This window comes from Erithacus rubecula (assembly GCF_903797595.1).
Source record: "Erithacus rubecula genome assembly, chromosome: 11".
In the NCBI taxonomy this organism is placed as follows: domain Eukaryota; kingdom Metazoa; phylum Chordata; class Aves; order Passeriformes; family Muscicapidae; genus Erithacus; species Erithacus rubecula.
Window position 1 is genome coordinate 22753307 of NC_136663.1, and position 25775 is coordinate 22779081.

Consider the following 25775-nt stretch of genomic DNA (forward strand, 5'->3'; position numbering starts at 1 on the left):
ATCTTCTGCACTTTTTCATGTAAATTAGACAAATTAATTGGTGTTCGGTATTTTTTTAAACACATGCAGCCCTGGGAGGGAAGGGAAAAAAAGCCACTTGACAATTCAGCATGGGAATGGTGACAGAGAAAGGAAAACTGAGGGGGCATTTCTGATCATGCACTAATCCAGCCCCCCAAGTGAGGAACACCTAATTCCAACCAGAATCGTGAGAAACCTGGGGAAAGCTCTTTTCACAAACCCAGTTATTAATTTTGGAAGTTTTCACCTCTTTGAGCTCCCAGATCCCAAGAACACATATCAGCAGCTGGGTGTGAGCACAGCTCAGTGTGGGAATTGGGCAGGATTTCCCCCAGCAGCACCTTTGTGCCCATTTCGCTCCAAGTGACCCTGTGGTGAACATGTGTCCAGCTGGGGATTTTGGTTTTACCAGCATTTGCATCCAAAATTATTTTCAAAATTATAACATTATTCTCTGCTTGAAGCCCTGTCCACAAAAGTAAGCACCAGCACAAGCTTTAGCAGTGAACAGTAAAAAATATTAAATATACTCCAGGAGAGTCTGAGTCCTTCAAAAAACAACGTAAATCTGCACTGCTGACCTAAATAAAGCACCTACATCCTGCTCTGGCTGCCCAAATCAATACTCATGTGTGCAAGGAGACACTATTTGTTGCAGGTGGGTTAAAGGAGTTCTGTTTAACTGGAGCTTAGAACAGAGCACTCTGTCAGCTGCAATAAAAGGAATGGGTTTATTTCTCAAAATGTAAAATTGACCCTGGCTAGTTTCAGAGAGGGTTACTGTCACAAAACAACACAGCAGCAGCAATAACAGCATCTATTAAAATGACTATATAAAACATGCCATGGTGTGTTAGGACTGTTCTTTATAAATAATATTGCACTCCTACATTGCAAACAGCATCTGTAACAGAAGCATTCAGGCTGATTTATTTCAGTGTAGCAAGGCAGCATTACCACACTGTATTATTTTTTAATCTGGCTGTGCTGGAGAAGTGCCCCATTTGGAACAACTGAACCCAAAATGTGCTGACATGGAGCACAATTTCATGTCCTGAGCCTCTGAAGCAGTGCACAAAAATGGGTATTTGAGGGATCTGGGGTTTGAGCACCTGGCAATGCTGTTTGCCCTGACACAGCTTGTGGTTCTGCATGTTGCTCCCCTATTTCATACATGCATTCTACAGCTTTTTACTGGCAAGTGGAAGAAAATATTTTTCTCTTTGTCTTAATATATCACAACTGGTATGGCTTCTACCTATTTAAGGTGATTTAATACCTAATGATAATAAATGCTTCAGTGGAGATTTGGGTGCTCTACAAGCCCAGGGGACAGGAGATGCTCATGAAGATGAAGGTGCTGAGGGAGAGAGGAGCTCCTTCCTCACAGGGACATACCAAAGCAGGAACCTAACTCAAAGGGCTCTGAATCACTTCTGATATTTCTTTTCTTCTACCCTAAACAGAGAAGGATCCTATGGACACTAAAAAGGACTAAAATTAGCCTTTAACAGCATTCCTTTATCTCCTCATCAAAGAGATTAGATGAGAACATCTAAACTGATTCCAAATTCAAAATTTATTACAAATATTAACAAAACTAACTTCATAACATTAATATGATGTAAACACAAGAAAATTCTCTTTCTCATTCTACAGATGGAGTAATTGACATTATTTAGATTGATCTTAACATTGAAGTAATATTAAAAAAATCCAAATTAAAAAGTAACTTGACTCTGATGAAGGAATGATAAATGCTGAACACAACTTTACCCAAATAAGAGTTCAAAGCCCTTCAAAGCACAGCTGATCCTTGCTGACATCAAGAGAGCATGCCTGAGAGATATCAGGGCTTGTTTCAGGAACGGAATTATTTGAAACAAGAAACCCTTCTTAGAAAAAAGCTGCTGATTAGAACTTTTGAAGAGGCAGTCAGTAAGTCACTGAGTTGGGCAGAGGATGAACTTTGCTGTGGGTCATCTGCAGACAAGTTGAAACATGGAAGTGCTGAAAGCCTTAGGAAGCATTAGCAACAAACTCCAACAGATTAAATTCTAGTAGGAAAACCTGCCTGCTCCAAGCAAACATTCCTGCCTTGTTAGGAACTTTAGAAGATTAGGAAGGGTTCAGTATCACCATCTTAAGCACTGGGGGGAACCTCTGCTAACCCTTCTATGTTTCATTTTATTGATCATGATTTTAACTTAAAAAACCCTCCACACAGTATTGTTTTCCATCCCCAATCCCTTTGAACCATGTTACAGCTGCCTTTTGTTGTCAGATAAATCACTTAGGATCAAACATCCTTGGAAATCCATGTAGGCTTTTAGGGCTACCTGGATCATGGAATTAGCACTGAAGCATTTCAGCATCTCCCTAACTGTTAAGCAGATGCTACATCCCACCTCTAGCCACTGATGAAAATTAAGATTATTTTAATCCTTTGCTGAAAAGAATAGAATGAAGCACCTTCCTCCCAAGCAGGCCTAGAAAACAACATAACCAGTGAGCAGAGCCTTTCTTTGAACAGACACTTTAAATGGGACATGTAATTATCTTAGGTAGATGTATCTGACAGAGCCATTAGAAATCATCTAAGCAAGATCACAGAGACCAGCTTTGCTCTGCATTTCCTTCTAGCCAGACTTGTCTGAGCCCCTGTTTTCTCAGGGTACCTCATAAAACACAATCACAACTGAAACCTGTGAGGGTGCAATATGTGGAATTACTGCTGCTGAGTTTATGCTTCCACACTACTGGTGCATCTAATTGAAATCTTAAATAACTCAGGTTCTGCTGTGGACAGGGAGAGTGACAACACTGAACAGCACAAGCTGATAAAATCAGCAGGTACTCCACAGCTGGAAGACCTTGGATCTCACAGGAATTACTGGGCTCTGCTGGTGAAGAGTAAATCAGCCTATTTCAAGTGCCACCAGTTTGCTCTACACTGCAATTTCATCAGTCAGCTAAAATACCCTGAATGTTGCATTATCAGTTGCAGTGTGTTGATTTGAAAAGGGTATGAAATTCCAGGCTCTGTGTTTGCGGCACTGCAATCAGGAACAGCTTCAGCAGAACTCCTGTGTGAAGCAGGATGTGCCTGTGTGGGTGCAGCTGCTCAAAGCTGAGCTTCCCCACACAGCATCCATTAGCAGGGAAGGAGTTTTGATTAAAGGGAGCAGAGACAGCACCAATTTTCCTGCTACACTAAAGGCCCTGGAGAAGCAAAGGATTGCAGCTGGAATTAACCTCTGACCCTCAGATAGCTGTCAACCCAAGGTCCCCATCCAAACATGCATTAAAGGGCAGCAGCAGAGTTCTGAGTGCTGCAGGACAGCTCAGCTCACCCAGCTCCTGTCAGGGTCACAGAGAGCTGCTGCTGCCCCTGTCAGGGTCACAGAGAGCTGCTGCTGCCCCTGCCAGGGTCACAGAGAGCTGCTGCTGTCCCCGTCAGGGTCACAGAGAGCTGCTGCTGCTGTCCCTGCCAGGGTCACAGAGAGCTGCTGCTGCTGTCCCTGCCAGGGTCACAGAGAGCTGCTGCTGCTGCCCCTGTCAGGGTCACAGAGAGCTGCTGCTGCTGTCCCTGTCAGGGTCACAGAGAGCTGCTGCTGCTGCCCCTGCCAGGGTCACAGAGAGCTGCTGCTGTCCCTGCCAGGGTCACAGAGAGCTGCTGCTGCTGTCCCCGTCAGGGTCACAGAGAGCTGCTGCTGCTGCCCCTGCCAGGGTCACAGAGAGCTGCTGCTGCTGTCCCTGCCAGGGTCACAGAGAGCTGCTGCTGCTGCCCTGCCAGGGTCACAGAGAGCTGCTGCTGCCCCTGCCAGGGTCACAGAGAGCTGCTGCTGCTGTCCCTGTCAGGGTCACAGAGAGCTGCTGCTGCTGCCCTGCCAGGGTCACAGAGAGCTGCTGCTGTCCCTGCCAGGGTCACAGAGAGCTGCTGCTGCTGCCCTGCCAGGGTCACAGAGAGCTGCTGCTGTCCCTGCCAGGGTCACAGAGAGCTGCTGCTGCTGCCCCTGCCAGGGTCACAGAGAGCTGCTGCTGCTGCCCTGCCAGGGTCACAGAGAGCTGCTGCTGCTGTCCCTGCCAGGGTCACAGAGAGCTGCTGCTGCCCCTGTCAGGGTCACAGAGAGCTGCTGCTGTCCCTGTCAGGGTCACAGAGAGCTGCTGCTGCCCTGCCAGGGTCACAGAGAGCTGCTGCTGCTGTCCCTGTCAGGGTCACAGAGAGCTGCTGCTGCCCTGCCAGGGTCACAGAGAGCTGCTGCCCTGGCTCTGCACACCCAAGAGCCCTGCAGGGGCAGCTGCAGCAGCACTGAGGAAGGCTGGACACCTCTCTGAGCTCACCCACCTGGGCAGCTGCTGGGCTATTCACTAAAGTAATACACTCAGAACATCCAAAAATTATCTAAATCCATAATTAACATTCCCGAAGCTAGTTAAGAAAAAGCAAGTTGAGGAAAGTAAATCAAAAGTACATTTTAAAGAACTGATTCTGTGTAATAATGAATTCAGTTCCCATTATCAAGCTTCATTTATATTTGTCTAGATAATGAATGAGATCTATCTTCCTGATGCTAACAAAATTTATTTGCAAACAGATACTGCCATTGTCCAAAGCACTAGGAGATGCTTCTACCTGATAAACAGACATTGTACAAAATAAATAGCTTTGAATGGCATTTCAAAGATATGATTCATTTATTTCTACTTTATCTGTCTGGAACAAAAAAGGAGATCATGATGGTTTTTGCTTGAATTCCTCATCTTTGCAACAAGCATTAATTACCACCATCTACCCATTTTGTTATCCTGACAGATGCCCTTCATTTTTTTCAGGTACAGCACAAAAGAATCTCAGTGTGTTCTTTTAATTAATAACATAATTATTTCAATAAATATTAATTTTAATAAATATTATTTAAAATAAATATTCTAGTGCTAAATATATGCTGTGCACACAGAACAGCCACAGTACAGCACTGTTTTGCATGTACCACTTTAACAAACCCCTTCTACCTTTAATTGTTGCTGAATTTATCATTGTTATGACGAAAGTGAAAGGAAGAGATCTCTTGAGCTGTTGGTGAGTTTGCTTCATTTTCAGGGGACACTTTTCTCAAAATAAATCTATATTTTGAATTAAGTGTTCTTAAAAAGCAACACTTTAAAACAATGGGATTAGAAAATGCTAAAAGACAGGATAATTAGTACAAACAGGTTCCCTTCCTCAAATGGTCCAGAGGGAATCACACTGCACTGTAAATGAGGAAGTTGCAGTTACTCCTCTAATTCCCAGTTTTCCAGGAAAGCTTAGAATTTTGCAAGGTCAGAAATGCTGGCAAAGAAAAGGTGATTTCTATGAAACATATGTTCTGTCATCTTTCCAATCCAGTGTTCCTCATCCATCACAATGTCCACTACTGCTTCCTAACCCAGAAATAAAGGCAGCTGTTTTTCCAATGACCATGTATCCCTTTCTTCAGTGGCATTTCCAACAAATGATCTAATGATACTCCTGTGAAAAATGGTGATGCTTAATTCTCTATTCAATCTCTATTTCTCTTTTGATCATAGCTCTTCTTTCAAAAGCCTTCAATAAGACTCAAGCAATGTGTATTTGATGAGCCTTTAGATAAATTTTAGAAAAAAACCATTTTGCCCAAGCAGAGCCACCCAAACTCCCATGAAATCTGGTTTCTCTTACAAATTTTGAGGAAAGGGAAAGGGAAAGGGAAAGGGAAAGGGAAAGGGAAAGGGAAAGGGAAAGGGAAAGGGAAAGGGAAAGGGAAAGGGAAAGGGAAAGGGAAAGGATCAATTTCTACCCACTCCCAAGGATGCTGTGACATGCTCAGCCTAATGCCAGCGTGGTGGGGGGTTCTGGGGTGGCAGGATCCTGTGCCCAGCCCCTGCTCACAGTGACAGCTGGTGCTCTGAGCAGCCCCAGCAGCAGGACAGGCTGAGCAGCTCCAGCTCTCCTGTGCAACAGCTGGTCCTGCACCATCACTCACTCCTAGAACAGCACAGGAGAAGGGACTGTCTGCCTGCTACCAAATAGGAAATGCTGGGAAGGACAGACACGTCCTTGGAAACACCAGGGGTTTCTCTCCAAGGTGGTAATTAAAACTGGATTCTCATTTGTCTTTTGTTTCCACCCTGAAAACTTATCCATCTCTGTCAGGTAATCATCCTTGGCTTCCATTTGACTTCCCCAATTCCTGCAGGCTGCCTTCCTCCAGCTGAATGTTGAGAGAGATGCTCATGATGAAATAAATGGCATTTTATGAAAAAGAAGTCAGGATATTGAGCTCCCAGTAGTGATTGTGAGTGATTTTATTTGATCACCTTGGTAGTAAATGGGCTGTTAGAAGCTCAGCCTCAGCAAGCTCCTGTGGAATATTTTGTAATAATAATAATGAGTTGTGGTGATGAGAATTCTCACTACTAACACATTCAGTCTTTCTCAGGGACTGAAGAAGATCAACTATTTGTCCGGATTAGCAAAATGATAATTAGAGAGTCTGTTTTGTTTACATTCAGCAGCATTTACCATTTGACAGCATGAAACTGCTTCAACTGAGGTTTTACATCTCCTACTATTCCCTTTCCACACTAGTTCACACCTTCCAAATAACACATGCAAAAGCACATTGCAGAACTTAATGTGGGACATGTGTCTCTCCTGAGGCAAGGCCAGCAGGGAGTCCTGACCCTCACCCTTCTCCACAGAACACAGAGCTGGAAGAAAACTCTCCCAGTACCAGGATTTTTGTCCCCTCTGTGGGACATGGACAGACACTTCAGGACCTTTGCACATTCCACTTCCATCTGGGAATGGGAGCTGGCACCCAGTGCTCTGTGCAAAGGCTGGGCACTGAATGATTAATGAAACAATAGCTACTAAAAAAAAAGGAAGGAACCCCTCCTTTTTAAAAGAATATATATTTCTCAGAAGCATTTCCTTTTCCTAGGACAAACAGTGAACATAATCTTTGAAACAGGTTTAAATGTAAGACTTCAATACCACTGCATTGAAAAGAACTCCTGTTCCACTGGCAAGTGCCAAATGATTCCCAAAAATGTGAAGGAAGCTGGAAATCTTGGGAGGACCAAACACAGAGATGCAGATAACACGTTCCCAGTGCTTCCTTGGCATTTCCCCTGCTGGAAAACTGTCAGAGTCAGAGGTATTGGGGCACCAGGAGCAAACCTATTCTCACAAGGTTCCTAACAGAGGCTGTGGGTGCAAACACTGAGCACAGTTCTGTTGTGTATTCCCAATCCAGCCCTGGGCAGCAATGTCTATCCATTCATCAAAACTTAGAGCTTTCCCCCTCCTTGAAAAGGGTTTTTGGTTCTTTATTTTCTTCTTTTTTTTACAGGCAACCTTTTGACTCCTTTTGTGAGGCAGTTTTCTATCCCTTTTTCATCTCCTCTTCTCTGACTCTTTACATTTGCCATTAATCTACAATAGGCAAACTTGTCAAATGCCAGCAACACCCAAAATATCATTATAAGTTTGAACTAACTTTCTTTCTTTTTCTTTCTTTCTTTCTTTCTTTCTTTCTTTCTTTCTTTCTTTCTTTCTTTCTTTCTTTCTTTCTTTCTTTCTTTCTTTCTTTCTTTCTTTCTTTCTTTCTTTCTTTCTTTCTTTCTTTCTTTCTTTCTTCTTTCTTTCTTTCTTCTTTCTCTTTCTTTCTTTCTTTCTTTCTTTCTTTCTTTCTTTCTTTCTTTCTTTCTTTCTTTCTTTCTTTCTTTCTTTCTTTCTTTCTTTCTTTCTTTCTTTCTTTCTTTCTTTCTTTCTTTCTTTCTTTCTTTCTCTTCTCTTTTTCCTTCTTTCTTTTTCTCCTCTCTTTCTTTCTCCCTTTCTTCCTCCTTTCCTTTCCTTTCCTTTCCTTTCCTTTCCTTTCCTTTCCTTTCCTTTCCTTTCCTTTCCTTTCCTTTCCTTTCCTTTCCTTTCCTTTCCTTTCCTTTCCTTTCCTTTCCTTTCCTTTCCTTTTCCTTTCCCTTTCCTTTCCTTTCCTTTCCTTTCCTTTCCTTTCCTTTCCTTTCCTTTCCTTTCCTTTCCTTTCCTTTCCTTTCCTTTCCTTTCCTTTCCTTTCCTTTCCCCAAAGGAGCTCAAGCTATCAGCCTTTGGTTTGGAGCTCTAGCATCTCCATGCCCTAAGCCTCTATTTAAGTACACAGAGGCATGTTCAAAAAAGTGGTAAACTAAACTCAGACTGCAACTTTTGTGAATTTTGACTTTTTCAGTATATCATGTTATGTAGCAACATGTCATCTACATAATTGTGATTACAGTGGGTTTCTTGATATCTCCTATTAACTGTGCAGGAAGGAGGCACTTTTTGAGCTGTTTTCTGGAAACAAAACTGCTCTGATGATCTTATTCCTAATTCAGCCCTGAGCTACTTCTAGCCCTGACTTCATGGATATCAGGCTGCTGCACAGATCCCTGTGTTAAGGAGACATGAGAGAGCAAGTGGTGATTTCCAGGGTGTGGATATCCCACAGCAGGGAGCAAAGCCTGCCCCATAAGCTGGAGCCAGGCTGCCAGGAGGGAGGGCTGGAGCTCAGCAGGTGTGCTCCCCACCACAGGCTCACTCTGGCTCTGGGCAGTGACCAATTCCCTCAGGAGAACCCTGTGGACACAGCAGGTTTCTATTCTCAAGCCACTCAATCAGTGTTGAGGAGGATGGCTATGCAAACACCAGGCACATGAGCTTACAGGAACAATCACACTTTGGCAGATGCTCAGAAATACTGCTTAGACTTTGAAGCTGGCTTCAGACAATTCCCCTTCTCCCCATTTTGGGCTTATTCAAAAAGTTGCCATTTTGCACAATTTGTTGCACAAATCTGAAGTTACAGGCCACAGTGCCTGGTTTCTCAGCAGAAGCTGAGAGCTGGAACACCACAAGCTGCAGCTCAGGGGGATTCCTGCTGGATTTCTTTGGTGTTCCTGCCTGCCTGAACACTTCAGCTTTCCTTTAAGATGGGAACTGCACTTACATGGGACTGGCTTCCTGAAGATCATTTTCAGTGTGTAATCATCTGTCATTGCTAATTATTGCCAAGTTGTTGGTCTATGGGATAAACACTAGCTGGATTCTTGAGTTTTCTAACAAAGCTCTATGGCATATGGAGCATTAAAGAGTCTCTGAAACATTAATAATTCAGAGTCATTCAGTGACTGACAGCTGTCAAATGTATGACATCATCCCTCAATTATACAATGTGATATTTTAAGGTCTAATGTCTTCAATAAAATGAACAATCCACAGAAAAGCACAGAAACTTAAAGGAGATGTCCAGAGGAGAGTTCCTTCCTGAGCTGCTAATTTAGATTTTCTGGAAGCAGTGGGAATGTGCAGTTCTCAGCGCAACAAAGCCTTTCTGAAATGACATTAACTTTCAGCATGGAACCACCACCTCACAATGTTCCAAGATCACACATTAGGCTGCTGCACACCACGTGAGGAACTAAGATTCTGCTCTGAAAAATACAGAGAGAACATTTTCCTTTCAATGAAGTGAGGCTCTTAACAATTCTTATTAATTACTAGGTTAGTTATACAAGTACAAAACCCAACACACAAATCCTCAGTGTTTTGTGTTGCAGATGAATTTACACTTCCCCAGAAGAGACAGAGAAAGTGATGGCTGGAAAGGGTAAGAACAGGCACACAGGGTTACTAATTTGACAGTAAGGACTTTAACTGTTCTCACTGGAACCCAGAAAACAGCCAAGTTTAACCTCATGTTTGTTCACCAAACTGCTGAGTGTAACAGGGAAAGCACAACTGGACACAGAGACACAAATGGAATGAGGTGTTCTGTGGGAAGCAGAACACAGCCTGAGCCCCTCTGATTTTGTGCTCATGGCTGGATTATCTCACCTCTACTGAAGCAGGAGACCTGACTGAGGCTCTTCTCACAGCTGAGCCACATGGAGACCTTCTCATTCCTTCCCTTTAGTGTGGATTCTTTGGGATATAGAGCACAGCCCAGCCTTTCTGTCAGTGGGGCATGAGCAGGATCTCACTCTCCAAATACCTATTCTCCTTGAACGTCCATGGCCTCAATTTATTTTATTTTTCTGAGGCTAAACCAGTGGTTGGAATGACTGACATGTCCAAGAGTTTCTGGGAGGATGAGGAATGCAGCAAGCTGCTCCATGCCTGATGCTGGGCAGGGCTGCCAGCCCCAAGGAGGGACAGACTCAATTCCTGCACTTCTCAACAGCTCACAGGAGAGAAGGGAAGGTCCCCAGTGCTCTGCTCCAGTCTGGTCACCTGCAAACCCTTCCCAGGCTTGTGCCCTGGCTTCCAGAAGCTTCTGACACGTGGAAATGCCATGGGAGCAGCATTTGGACCAGTGAACTTTCCCCAGTATTTCTGCTGCAAGCATTTCCCCTCTTTCCAGCTTTTTTAGTTGTTATTAAAAGAACACAAAGCACTTGCAACTATAAAAGTTTATCTGCTTTATAACAGCAACAACAATTCAATTTTTTCTGCAATGGTGAGAGGAAAAAACCCAACGAGACAACCTAACCACCCAACTCCTTGAAAGACACTCGTTTGCCTGAAGTTAAATCCTCACAATCTGAGGAGAGATGGAAGGGAACCTTTATCTTCAAAGGGAATAATGAGCTGCAAGATGCCTCTATTTAAAAATACCACACAAAATTAGCCACATAATTCTCATTTCTTGGAGAGGAACCAGCTCCAGGGATGCTGTACAGATCTGAATTTAAATAGTACAATCTTACTGCACAGTGAATATTGGATAGGGCAGGCCAAGAGAGAATAGCAAGGAATTAATGGGCAGCCCTCAGCATGCTTTTAATTAAAAGAATCCAGAACAATAAGTGTGCCTAAAATAGTCCCAAAAGACCTGAAAAAGATAGATCTCAATGACAAAATATTGTAAAGGTGATTCTTCACAAAGGTAAAGTTCCAGAAGTGTGTAGAAACCTGGCATTCCAAAACACTCAACACAACATAAATTCTTGCCTGTAGACTGAAAATATCCACTAAATGGTATTAAGAGGCCATTAGATTGGTTATACTGGGTCTTTCTACTGGGAGCACTTGGTGTATCTATTCAAAGTATTCTCAAAGAAACACCCAGAACTCAGCTGCTGCTTTGGAGGAGCTGGAGGGACTTGCCCTCTCCCAATCCATGCACAAAGGGCAGCTTTGAGCCAAAACCTGTGCCACAGTCATGTGTCCCCTACAGATGTAGTTTTACATAACCATGGCAAATTTAGATTTGGGAAGTCAAGTTTTAATCTAAAAACATGAATAGGCATTTGTGATCTCTGCCTTGGTCAGGAGCTACAATACCCTGACAACAAACAAACCTGAGCAAAGCATCAGATGCTGCCCAGACTTTTGTCTCACATCAGGGCAGTGCTCCAAAAAGCGACAGCCAGCCTAAACACCAGGTGAGCTTAGAAACCCCAAAGAGAGGGTGTTGTCCTGCCTAGAATTAGAAATAATAGTTATCGAATGATGCCATAGGATTTTAGCTTTTATATTTTACAAATCCTGTACTGAATTAGTGTATAACTCCTAACTCCAAATAGAGTGTTAGTTAATCACACTTTGGTCAGACAAAACAATTCCTCTAGGCCTGAAAACCAAGGACACCCTACAGCCTCAGGCCCCAAAAGTACAAACAAAAGTGAGCTGGGGGGAGCAAACTGGGGGTAAATTACTTTATTACCTGAAGCTGTAACTGGAGAATTAACCCCCAATATGTAAATACACCAAACTTACATCTGTCTGAAAAACTCATGACCATTGTCCATCTTGGGTGTAGCCTCTGAAGCTTCTGACTGCCCCAGGTGTATCTATAGAAGGCCTTTAATAAATCCCCACTTTATTCTCTCTGCTCTAGGTACCATCCCAAGGCATCAATAAACTACACATGAAGATGAGCAGATGGCAGGGTGGAAGGGATAAGATGCTTTTTAAGGATCAAGCACCAACCATGGAACTGCAGTGGGCCTGGAGGATTCATAGGGGGAGATGCTGCTATCCAGACTGAACCCTCTGTGTGGGAAATAAGCATAGCAGACAACAGAATAAGATATTTTGTGGATTACCAGCCACTTGTCTTTTTTCAGAGACAGAGGGAGAAAAATATCCTGTCAATGTGACAGCTACAGGTAAGCATTTACTGACAAAGTTTGCAGTGGCATGTGAGCATCCAGCTGAGCAAGCAGCTTTTGATTCTGCTGTTTTCAATCTGTGATGCTCAAAACTATTTCCATCCACATACACACATCCACAGATGCCAACCCAGCAGATCAGAGCTGACAGCTCTCTGAAAGCCACAAAGTCCAGATATGATGGAAGCCTGTTCAACCTGTTGGAGATATTTCATCTGATTTCTGTCTCACCCAAAACTCTGTATGAAGCCACAGTGAGGAACAGCATCCTCAAATCACAGACTGAGCTGCCACCAAGCACTGCAGACTTGCAGGTGCTAATGAGCACTGTTGAGTGAGGGAAGAATTCAGAGGAAAAAAGACAAAATTCTTCCTCAGTCCCTCATGCTGTCAGGACTCATGTTGCTATTTTCTGTTTACTCCTAGACTGGAAAATTAAAATACAACACATTTGAATTTTAAGAATTCTGTGTTCTTTAAAAAATTAATGCCTTTTTTTTTTTTTTTTTTTTTCAGGAGCTAGACTAACCCTGCCTTCTCCCACTCCTCTTATGGGTTCTTCCAAATTGGTGGGAGAAGCTTGGCTGATTTAACTGCAGCAATGTACCTGCTATGGGCTTGTAGCTGTGGTTGTCAAGGGTTTGACCCAAATCCAAGGCAGAAGCTAGGGACTAACTGTGAATTTGCTAAATCTCCCTCTTACTGCTCTTCCCTCTGACAGACACAGCTTCTAGCTTTGCTAAATTAATATTATTGACCTCTTTGAATGGCTGATACAACCAGAACAGAGGGATGCTGAGACTGACCTGAATTCTGGGGTTTGCAGTGAATTGCCACCTCCCCAAATTCATCCTCCACCCACTTGACTCTTCCCTGCAGAAGCAAGTCCAAGGCTCCCCCACGCCCCACAGGCAGATGGGCTGCTTCACACATGTGGGGCTTCTGCTCCACCCTGCTCCTGTCACCCACTTACCATGGGCAAAACTAAACATCTCATTTACAGCAGAGATTGAGAAGGCAGAGAGAAAAAATGAGAGAGAACTGGTGCCTTCTCTTATCCTCTACAGTCTGCCCACAGCCAGTTTTCCCTGGGAACCTTCTCTGACACCCAGACCCACAACATTAACAGAGACCAGGCCAGACTTGCACTTTTTACACACTTTCTAATCCCCCATAAAAGTCACTGAAATCTGCCCTGGGATGCAACCAATCTCCTCAGCTTTTCTCCACAGACCAAAATTTCCTTGGATTCAAGGTTCCAGCAAATGATCTTCTTGTTCTCAGTGTAGCAGCCAGAAGAACTGAAGTATTGATCATCTGAACTCTGTGAAGTTGCCAGAGCCTAGGAGCAGGCAGCACAGCAACTGCACACACTTTAACTCCTGCTCACCAGCTGAACTCCAGCCTGACAGCTCACATGGAACTATTTTAGCTCACCCCAGATTACAGTCATTCCATTTTTGCCCTGCCTGAACTGATTAAAAAAACCAGCCACACACAAACCTGTTCTCAGTTAATCAGAGCAGCACCAGGCCAGAGTCACAGCTGAAAGTGCTCACAGGAATCCCAAGCTGAGCCCTCTGCATCCCCCTTCCCTGCTCAGACAGCATCATTTAGGCATTGCTTCCATGAATCTTTTTTCAGGAATCAAGCTGCCATGTGTGCCAATGTGTCAGTGTAGCCCAAAACCTCTTGAAACAGGGGCAATGGGCAAGGAGAGAACCCTCCTGCACAGCTAAAACTGTTTGTGGAAATGTGCTTGGGCTCCATCACTTCCAAATGCTGCTGGAGGAGCAGACAGGCAGGGCAGCTTGGGCTGCCTAAGAGAGCACAGCCCAGAAATGTCAAAGCCTTTACTAGAATTGAAATGTGGCACAGAGCTACTTTTTGACTCCTTATTGAATAAGGCACTTCTTTATTTTCCTGGGCCCTGCCTGTCACAGGTTTTACACTGCACCATTTCAGCTCTTCTAATTAACTTTTACATGTCATAATTTCTCCTTTGTTCTCTTTAGTACTTTTCTTTTTTAGCTTTTGCTACCTTTGAAATTGTAAAATGCTTTTCCTTTGCCACTGACCTGAGACAGTTTATGACCAGCTAATCCCATTTCCTGAATATGTACTCGTGACTTTTTGGCTTCTACCATTACACTCTGAAGCTAAAGAGAAACTTTTTATTTCCAAAAGAAATTATTCACATTTTCAAAGTAATGCAATATATTTAGTTCTGCTTGACTGTCTCAGAATTAAGTAGCAATTTATTATATTTTGTTTGGATTATTAGTTAATATATCATATTACCAATACAGAAAATATTGAATATGGCTGCTTACTGGTGTGAAATTTGTGCTTGGAAGATAGCAAAGCTAGACAAAAAAAATATTTTAACCAATAACTGAAATAATCTTTATAATCAGGAAATACAGTATTGCTTCATATGGTTCATAAACACTCTAACTGAAGTCCAATATTGAAGTGATTCATTTTATACACCTCAGTTAGAACTTCTGTATGGTGCTGCATGACTCAGAATTACCCTTGAGACCAGAACTTCACGCAACACAGCTCTTTAACATTAAACTTTTGTTTGAGGGACTGGCACAAATGGTCAGCTTCACCAAGGGGTTCAGAGTGCCTGCAGCTCACCACAGCCCCTGGCCCCTTTATGACTTCATCCAGCCCCAATTATAAGAACTAAGACAAATCTCAAGCTTTCCACTTACCCTTCTGAAACCCATTTGATATGATTAGATTCTCTTATTTCAAATGCCACATCAAATATGGCTCAGTGTCATTTTCCAGCAGTTGAAGCACGAGCCATATTTCATTATATTACCCAATAATGACATTGTTTGTCTCCAGTTCACTCCCATGAACATGTCACTTTGAAAAACTGCTGTGAGAGCCTCCTCTTATAGGTCCTGAAAGCAAACAAGAAATAGCCCTGAAATGATGCTGAGCACTTTCTGATTGTGTCTGCAAGGCTGATCACTTGTGCCTGGACATATGGCAGCATTCAAAACACTCCATGCTTCTTTATCAGCAGCTACATTCTGCTTATTTGCTTCTGGCTATTAAAAGCTTTGCTCAAATTTGACTATCACTTGAATCCACTTCAATTAGTTATAAGACATACTTTTATGACTGTGAAAAAGTCCTCATCACATAGAAAAAAAAAAATCTTCCATATCAGAATTATTAATAAATTAGAGCTGGAAGCCTATTCTAAATGTTGGAAACAACAGATTGTATATATCAGGGTGTTTATTTTTTCTTTTAGCTACACACATTAAAATCACATAGAGGCCAACCTAAATTCATCTTCAGATGTGTCCAAGCTGTGTAAGACTGAGGACACATTGTGGCTGCTTCTACACAATTCAGGCCTGTTACCTGTCTCTCTGGGGGTGTCCCTGTGTGCTGGGGTTTGCACACCTGTGAGCCTGACACACAAACACCTGGGCAGGAGCACAGGAGGAGGGAACTGGGGGGTAAAGCAGAGTGGGCAGGCAGGGCTTACTGTGAGCCTGGATGGAGTCCCTTCATTGTTAATGCAGCAAAAGGCAAGATTTTGATCTGTCCTCTCAAAGAAGGCAACAAATACACCAAGAGTTCAACTCCAGAAGGCTTTACAGGCCCTGACACTCACTTATTTCTGAGCATGCACATAGCTGTAATCACACACAGTGTGAATAGCCAGTGGAATTATTTACATCTTCAAAGTTAGGGACAGAGGTAAAGATTGATTTTGGGCTTGAGCAGGGTCACACATGCTGGGTGTTTTTGCTTTTCTAGACCAATGCTACCTTTTGCAACCACTCACCAAGGCTCTGCATTAACTTCTTGAGAGCTCTCAGCTGCTGTAAGAGGCAGAGAACTCCACAGCTGCCCTGCACCAGGGCAGGCACCTCCTGCACTGTCTGAGAGAGGCTCTGGCAACTCAGACCTGTGGGATGGGGGAGCACCTGTGTGAGAGTTACACAGTGCCTGGGATCTCTGCATGCTTCCCAAGCCAGCTGGAGGGATCTGCAAGTGAAATAAATGTATTATCTCATTTAAAATGCATACAGCCCCAGCAAGCAGGATGGATTGGAGGTGCCACTGAACAGTGCATTGGAAATAAATCATATTTGCAATGCAAGACACTTCAGGCAGCCAAAGTCTGAGGTGGTTAGGGGCATAGAAACTGAGGGCCTGGATGTTTTCAGGACTACAAAGCTCCAATCTTTCAGCAGCATTTTCCACTATGAGATCACAATTAAAGGTAGAAGTCCCCTCTGTGTTCAGGAGGCAGAGCTGTCTGCAAACCCACCAGAGCCATGGCACACACACCTCATTGCTATTCAAAATAATGAGCAAATGGCTCCTTGCTGTAATACCCCAGGCTTTACCCAGCACCATGTGCACAGTAAATTTTCTTCCAACCCGCCAGTTTATGCAAATTCTGTGCTCTGAAAATGAGGTGGCTGCTGCTTAATCAGTACTCTCCATTTATTTATGTCCACCTGGCTGCTGGGAATCCAACTCCCAGCAGGAATGTGCTTGACACAAGATGTGGAGACATACTGTCTGCCTTGGCTGTCATTTCCTTTGGATGTTTTCCTATAGGAAGCAGGAACTTGCAGGTATCCCACTACTGAGTCACAAAAATGCTCCTGCTTTACACACTAGAACATATTTCAGTGTATAAAGGTATGAAGTGCCTATTCTGTGCCCAAGACTTATTGTCCTTGAATTCAAGCTGGACCCTGAGAACACAATAAACAGGAAGAAGTGAGGCATTTAAGAGTAATATACTTATTTTCATAGAGATAAGGAAGCAAACAAACACAAAGCAGAGGGCCACCAGGGAAGAGATGGAATCTCTCCCTCTGGAATTATGCAGGACCTGGTTTTAGAGGGTTCTGGATAACCTAATCTAAAGCCCTGCTTTCAACAGAAGGCTGGATTGTCTCCAGACTGTCCCTTCCAATCTCAAATTATCTATTACTCTGTAGTAACTTTACAGTCTGGTAAATGCTGGTACAAGATGCTAGAAGACTCAGAATTAAAATATATGCATCTAAAAATAGTTTCATTGCTAATGCACTTTGAAAAAAAAGCCTTTAATCTCAACTATTACATGACAGCCATTCCCATCAGTGCTCTGGGGGGGGTCTCTGCATTTTGTCATTGAAGCACAAAATGCTGGCTTGGACCTAGATTTGTACAGAAGGCTGAGGAAGGTCTGATTTTTACCATTTCTAACTATCCAGACAGAACAATGTTTATGGAAAACTGTGACCAAAGACACTCCTTGCTGCCCTTGTACCTGCACAGGGCTGAATTGAGTTAGGAGCAAACTGCACAGACTGTCTGGAGTAGAATGAAATCAGCTGATACACTCAGCTCATGGTGCCTTTAAATAATACAGCTAACTCAATTATTGTAACATTGACTCGAATGAGGCTGATTTTAAGAAACAAAACATTACACTATGGTTAAGACCAGTAAAAAAGGAAGGTAAAGACTAATCTATATGGTCCTTAAAGTAACAGATGGTAAAATTGAGGGTGTAGTAGGGTTTGTAAAATTCCTACTAAACCTTTTCATATTAGGTGAGCTCCTCTCAGCCTGGCTCAGGGCTGTAATGATGTAATATACTCAAACCTTTACAAGTACTATGCAAAACACCAAAGCAGTGGCAGAACCAAAACAGGCCTTTTTAAGACTGAATTTCTTTAAAGTGACAAATAATGCTGTTTCACAGCAGTGGTTCTGCCTGAACCAAGAGGATTGTTTCCCTTGGTCTTTCCCATTTAGCAGTTAGTGAATGTTTCCCCAAGTAGAAGAGAAAAGCTCTTCCTGGCACAGCCTCTCTCCAGCACTCAGCCTTGTCTCTAAATTCCAGTGTGCAAGGCAACAGATACTGGCAGGAGAGCAGGGAAGAGCAGGAGTTCCTCTACCTTGCTCATGGCCCTGTTTTCTCCTTCAGAGACCACCCAGTGACCCTGCAAAGTTTGGACAACCTCACCTCACCCCCACCATTAGCTCTTCTTCTGCTCTCCAAGGAGGACACGACTGATCCCATGAACACACGTGCACCAAACAGGGACAGCTCTTAATTCTCCCCTCTCTGCAGTTATGCTGAGACACATTAAAAGGGGCTTGCCTGAGCTGACAAGTAGGAAACATCTCACATGAAGCTGTCACAGTTAAATAACCCAACTCTGAGGGCTGCAGGTGCTGTGCAGGGAGATTAGGGGCTGGCACTGGGCAGCCAAACAGGGCATCAGGGCAGGGAAACATCTCAGAGGGACACCTGAACTGAGGTCTGACTCATCCAGCTGAGCTGCAACACAAATTCTGGCTGGAACCACGCTGTGTGCTGCAGCTGGGAAGTGGCTGAATACTTCAGCAGCAGTGCAGCTCCACTCATGCTTTACAGAACAAGCCTGGGCTTTAGATGCCTTTACTCCTCTTCTCTTACCCTGCTTTTTCTTCCTGGCTGCTCCCTACAGTGGCAGAACAGAAAGAGAGGAAAATGACTCTGGTTTTGCTTTTGGACAATGATCAATCAATTGTTTGAAGACCTTTACTCTACTCTAAAGAAAACAATGATTAGCCCATAAATCTCTGCTTTCCTTTCCTATTATGCCTCTAACTTACCATCTCCAAAAATAAGCATGTTATTGTACCTCAGGAATTAGATCAAAAGTAAACACCATGATCACACTTCTAATGATAATTACTTAAACAATGCATATAATTCAGAATTACTAGAGAGATCAGAAAAAATACAGTTAAAAAAAGAAAACAGGTATTTACACGAAGGAGAATTTGTAATTTCAGTTAATGAATTCAATGATGACTGCTGACTTCCTGTCTTCAAAAAAATCAATTCCCATCCAAACAAAGAGGCCAGGTCCATGTGTCCCCCCTGTGTGACCCCAGCAAGGGCAGGGCACTAACAATTCCTGCCCTTGGGTGCTCACTGGTGCTCCTGTTCCCTCCACCATCCCCTCCTCTGCAATCCCACCAGAGCACCCAAAACACTTCCCAGTGCTCAGGTTTCACTCAGTAGCTTGTCCCACACCAAGGGACAGTCCCCATATTTATTATTTTTTCAGAGCAAGACTCTTCAAGCTCTGTTTTTCTGTATGTGAAATGCTTTGGCTCAGTTCTAGATTCAAACAGTAGCTCTGCCCTCCTCTCCCCCACTTGGCTCAAGCATTACTGAGATTCAATATGTGATTTTGATTTATTAAGATTAATTTCCCACAATGAGCAAAAATCCCCACATACAATGGTCCATCTGGGCAAATAATTTCTGAGAAGGCTTGCAAGACAAATGGCACAGCACACTCTGAGACACAACACATGAATAATAAAAGGCCATTTTAGCATTACATATTTGCTAGCATATAATAAGATATGCTGGATTTACACTGAGGTTTAGATTTGTCTTGTTTTAAAATTCTACTTTAGTGGAGCCAGTATTTCACATTACTGTTCCTACTGAAAACCTGCTGCTGGTTCAAGTACTAAAAGGTAATTTCTCAATTCTAATTAAAATTATTTAATTATACCTCAAGTCACAATGTTTAACAAAACCAAACAAATAATCTACAGCTGTCAGACCAGCAAAAGTTCGCTGATTTCAGCCAGGGATGATATGTATCTCAATTAGCACCAAATGACAATTTTAACATATGCTGCCTATAAAACAATGTTCCAGTGATGGTTTTTCAGTGCACTGAACTAGAAAGAACTCTCCTGTTCTGATTCATGGACAAAATTCTGGCTTTGACAGGAATTTTAGTGCCACAACAGAACCAAGGTTAAAGCTTCCAAATTATTTTTCTTTTTGAAATCTAAGAGGATTGGAGAGAAGAAAACCACTGCCCACAGCCTGGATCTGCCCAGCCCTGAATGAGGAGATCCCACATCTCCAGATGAACAGCCCAGTGACTTAATCACTGTCAGCTGCTCTGCTTTTATGTATAAGTAGATATATATATTTCCTAAGAAACAGAAAACCACACAGAAGAGACCACACAGAGGAAGATATTCTCAGTCTTTGAGTACACTGGATTGTTTCAAGCATTGGGATGAGTTGTTTCATTGCATATGGATTATGAAAAAGATCATAACTTATCTAAGAGCTGAACATTCAGCAGCTATATCTGGAAACAAAAACATATTTGACTTAGCAGGGGAGAAGAAAAACTGCCCATTAATCTAATAAGGACAAACATTAAAAAAACAGGATCAGAAACAAACTTGATATAACTGGTGAAGTAATCTGAGATGATAGTTTATTTGACTATAAAGGTGAACAATTTTTATACAGCAGGGCAGGAAATAAAAACCCAAAACAATACAGTTCATTTGGTCTTTCCTGGTTTTCACAAGATCTTAAACATAATTGTTTCAGGTTTCATTAATTCTGTATTTTTCTCTAGTATGTGCATGTCTTGGTGCTATTCATTAATCAGCCAATAACTGTGGTATTAATTCAATTATCACTGCTGTTTGCTTTGGAGACAAAGGTGGGGAGGGCTGTTAATGCCTTCACAGTGAGGTGAATTCAAAAAGGACCAGCACAGCTGCAGAGGTGTTTGCTCCAATGAAAAATGCCTTTTACCTGAGCTGCAGACAAGCTGAGGCAAGACCCTTCTCTGTCCCTGAGCCTGGCAAAGCTGCCCTGGAGAATTGCTGTGTCCTGAGCAGCTTTCCCTGGTGAGAGAGGGAAAATGCCCTTTTCTTTTGGGGAGGGATGTGGGGACAAGCAGTGTTACCTCTAAGCTACTGGGGCTTTGAAATACCAGGGGACAGAAGCAGGAAAGCAGCAGTCTCAGGTGATGCCTTTGCTTCTGTGCTTTCACTGAATGAAATGAAGAACAGAAAATTCTGAATCCTAGTCCAAGTCAGCTACAGCTTTGGCTAAAAATCAAACCAGTTGTCTCCACTCATATCTCATATAAAAACCTCTACAACGTAATAAATTTTATAGATGTCCAAAAAAATACACATTTTTAAATTAAGTACTACTTAAATTATTTATTGTATTATTCCCTATTGTATAACTCAATTAAATTCACTTTCAAGATTAAATTATGGCTGGCTCATATTATTGGAATGAAACATCTCAGTGCTGTTGCTTTGAACTCTAACAGAGTTCAGAACAATCCTCTGTATAGGAGTCTGAAGGGAATTAAGTTACATGCATTTCTTAGTTCAGCTGGCAGTTCCATGAGGCTTTGGCAGACAAAAAGAAAATAAAATACATGGGTCCACGTTCAGGAAGATTTGCTTTGACATTACTCTCATTTTCTGCACTTGGGTTATTGCACTGTCTTGAACTCCAGCCATGCCCTAAGCACTCATCTCTGACAAGAGCAAAACATTGATTCACAAAACCTGTCAAGAGTAGATTTAGGCTGACAAAAACCAAATAAGAAAAACTTGTATAATACTTATTATATTATAATCCCTTGAGAATGTTGGTATCTCCCTGCTAATGAATGTACAGTAACAGCTTTGTCACTTTTCCCAGGATTCTCATTTCTTTTCAGTGCAATTGATCCTTGAGGATTTTTAACCTTGGCCTGAGAACCAGTTTAGTTTGAACTATGAAAAGCATTAGGATGAAGAAAAACATTAAAACATTTAAGTGTGATTTTGTACTCAAAAAAGGTGCAATGGTGATTATTGTGTTTACTACCATTGTGTTTACCATCTGTGTTCTACTCACAAAAGGAGGGATGAAAAGATGTTATTTCTGCCACTTTTTCAAATCAACCTGAGACTTCACTTAATCTGTTTTTGCATTACTAAAAGTTACCATAAATTGTAGCTCAGTCATTCTATTGATATGTGAATCAGCCACTACAATAAACCCTTCAACCAACTTATCTGTCAGGGATGCAAATAACAGTAATTGTTGAATAATATTCTCTAAATTTTACTTTACTTCCAGCTTTGCCAAGTGGATATAAAATAGCCTGCTATTTGCATAATCATTTTAGGAAAAAAAATAACAACTATGTGCTGAGGATTTAAGTCCCACAGGGAAAAAAAAAATGAGGAGCTGCTATAATCTCCAACAAAGTGGCATTTCAGCCTAAATGACAGCAGAAATGGAAGATGCCTTGCATACAGATTATTTGTACCACGCTGGAGCTGGGAAGCACCAACTAGAAGAGGAGCAGGACAAGAGTTTTATTCATACCCATGGGATTTAGGGTCAATGGAGTTATTAGTTTTTTACCTTTGTGGAGATAATATGGAGCTAACAAAGAAAGGGCAGAGCCAGTCAGGTTGGGGTTTGAATGAGGGAATTTTTTGCCACTTCTGCCTGGCCAGTGCCACCCGTGCTGCTCAGGGATGAGGAAGAGATGGGCTCCAGCAGTGGAAGAAGAAGGTGGAAGAGAAACCATCCCAGACAGCAGCAATTAGATCTGCTCCAGAAAGTGTTAAGAACTGCTGAGCCAAGGGAAACCTTTCAGGAAAATTCATCCTGTTGATTTGAACGTGGCTGTAGCTGACAGCACTCCCAGCTCAGCACTGATCCAGCAGCAGCAATTCTGATTCCAAACACCTCTGCAGAACTGGGAGAGGGGGAAAGCCAACAGGTCCAGGCTCCTGGGGGACAGATGTAGCAGGGATGGAACTCATTTTCTTGAGACAGAAATGTCACTCCTTTGAAAAGCTCATCACACCCTTCTCTGATCCAAGGATATGCTTTCTTCTGGGCAGTTCAGCAATATCATCTAAGAGGTAGGAGACTGCAGGGGCCCAGAGTCCCCAAACCACACTGTGGGCATGGCTTTGCTCTCTGCTCTGCAGGCTTCCTGCCCTCTGGGATTGCTCCTCTGTGCAGCTACTGCTCCGAACTGTGCTGCACACGTGAAGTGCTCCAGAAAACAACACCTACCTGAGCTGTGTTTAAATTTCACCCTAAACATTACTAAAAAAACCCCTTTAAAATGTATCCTCATGAAAAAAATAAATTTGTCCATAAAATTAGTGATGGTATTCTGCAAACTCTACAGTCTACACACACTATTGATGACACTTTAAACTCCTGATTAAATCAGCTTTCCAGTGTCAGTTTTTATTTGTACAATAATATCACAACTGAAACAAAAATCCAAGAAGTAGAAAACTGCTACATGTGTTTGATGTTGAATGTGAAAGCCTCAGATATTTAGCAACTTCTTTGATGCTTTGATCTCCAAAGAAATCTTACTAAAATTATGATCAAAGGATTTTATATTATTCTAAGTATTTAAGAACAAACCATCTTAGGGCAATAATCAGTATTCTGTTTAATCCTTCACCCTTGGAATCCATTATTGCTAAGCACCTCAATCTGATGGGAGTTACATTTAGTTAACGAAGATACTCTCCTAAAACCCTCACAAGTACCAGAAAGCAACACTTCCAACTTACAGACAGAACCAAGAGCTGGATTTTATTCTGCTGACTAAAAAGTGCTTTTTGAGACTGTTTGTAAAATGTATGCAACCTAAGAAAATTGGTATGCAGCTCAAACCAGGCAGATTTTTATTTTTCTACAGCAGACAAAGAAATAGAATTTCCAATACACAACTACTTCTGATTTAATCTAACTATTTTTTATTGTCAGTGTTTATAGAGCACTATTACATATATCTAATATTTATAAAGTAAATTAACATGCGAAGACAGATAAATAATGAATTATCCTTTTCATCAATCTGACCACATAATGCCTATTCCAGTGCAATATTAAGCACTGTATCAGACTGGTTGTTGTAATCCCCCATGGTGAATTAAATCAGCGTGGTACAAAGAATCCCTAAACTGCAGCCTTCAGAATAGGACAATATTAGAGACAAGCAAGATTTAACAAAACCACTAATTACAACTTAGATTATGGATTTACCACCCTTGGTTGGTGAGAGGTAAGGGAGAATTGTACTTTTCCAGGAGCAAGTAGAGGAATCCCTGACTCCAGTCCCAGCCACAACCTCCCAGACCCTGACAGCAATTTCTGCTCAGCTGTACCTGTGCAGGTTATCCTTTCTCCTGCACAGCCCACCCACCAGGGTGGGTTTGCTGCTGCTCACACCCCCATGCTCCACTGCTCTTTGATGGGGACAATGAGGAGCAGACTGATGTGCAAACACCTCTGCTGTTTTCCTGCAGGCTGGCAGGAAAACACGCCTGCTCTAAATGAAAATCAATCTCTGCCCAGCCTCTTGGCTCCAGCTCCACTGGACTGGGGCTCACATAGAGCTGGGCTCAGAGAGCTGGGCTTACAGAGACCTGGGCTCACAGACAGCTGGGCTTACAGAGACCTGGGCTCAGAGAAAGCTGGGCTCACACAGAGCTGGGCTAGGCTCCCACTGAGCTGGGCTCACACAGAGCTGGGCTCACACAGAGCTAGGCTAGGCTCACACAGAGCTGGGCTCACACAGAGCTGGGCTAGGCTCCCACTGAGCTGGGCTCACACAGAGCTGGGCTCACACAGAGCTGAGCTAGGCTAGGCTCACACTGAGCTGGGCTCACACTGAGCTGGGCTCAGCAGCAGCCACACCTGCAGGATGGCAGCAGCACCAGCAATGCCGAGTGCACCCGTGGGACCCAGGGGATGTCAGAGGCAGGCCCAGGTTAATCACATCTCTGCCAACATGAACTGATCTGTCCTTTTGGGCTGAGGGGAGTGAGGAAAAGGCCTGTGATGGAGATGTTCTCCAAGGTTAATCCATCCTGGAGCACCCTCTGTCCTGACTGTAGCATCTTTAATTTGGCTGTCACATGCTCCCAGGCTGACTTTGGGTTGCTCTGTTGGTATCTCCACATGGGGAGCAGGAAGCTGCACAAAGGACAGTCCTGCACCCCTGGAGCATCCCAGGCTGTCTGCAGTCCCAGGCTCTGTGGGAACTGTGGGGAGCAGGAGTTTGCCCCCTGCTCCTGGGCTCTGGGCTCCAGGGCACCTCCTCCCATCCAGGGAATTCTGCCCTGCTGGACCCAGCTGGGACAATGCAATCCTCTGCCTTTAGCACAAACCCACACCACACCTGCTTCAGGCCCATAATCCTGGAAGATGGAATATGAGGAGCAGTACCTGCTAGAGATTTTACCTTCAGCTCCAGGATAAAATGGTTTTGTCTTGGAAAACTACTTACTTGATTAAAGTGCTGAAGTTTATCAATTAAATTGTTGATGAGTGGGTCCAATCCTCTGACTTTCAGTTCTGGATTATTAATTTGTGCCTTCAGTCCATTGGAAACAATTCTGCTGGTATAACTGAAGAACAGAAAAAGTAACACATCAGTGACTGCAATCATATCCATCAGAATCAAAAGTCATATTACAGAGGACTGACAAAAAGAAAATGTTTTGTAAATGAGAATAAAACTTTTTATAGATATTCATGTTTTTAAATACAGCAACCAGAATAAAAGTCACAGTTTCTTGCAGTATCATTTACTACTTCAAACTATTCAAGTCATGAACCAACAGCAATTTCATAAACCACAGAGAGGTTTGCTTAATTAATAATTTAATATTTGAATCTTCGTAACTAACATTCTTAAATTCTTCTATCA

At 42.8% G+C, this 25775-nt stretch overlaps 2 protein-coding genes across 3 annotated transcripts in view; both read right to left on the reverse strand.

Moving 5' to 3' along the window:
• LOC306806561 (glypican-5-like) overlaps nucleotides 1-25775 on the reverse strand; it is a 314600-nt gene that overhangs the window by 111648 nt on the left and 177177 nt on the right. For both annotated transcript variants that reach the window (XM_079315414.1, XM_079315413.1), the window contains one exon: nucleotides 25353-25473. In XM_079315414.1, the coding sequence (XP_079171540.1) occupies nucleotides 25353-25473 (121 nt within the window). The remainder of the gene's footprint in view (nucleotides 1-25352; nucleotides 25474-25775) is intronic.
• The window catches only part of ADIPOQ (adiponectin, C1Q and collagen domain containing), a 303274-nt gene that overhangs the window by 12492 nt on the left and 265007 nt on the right, over nucleotides 1-25775 (reverse strand). The gene's annotated exons all lie outside the window — the stretch shown is intronic.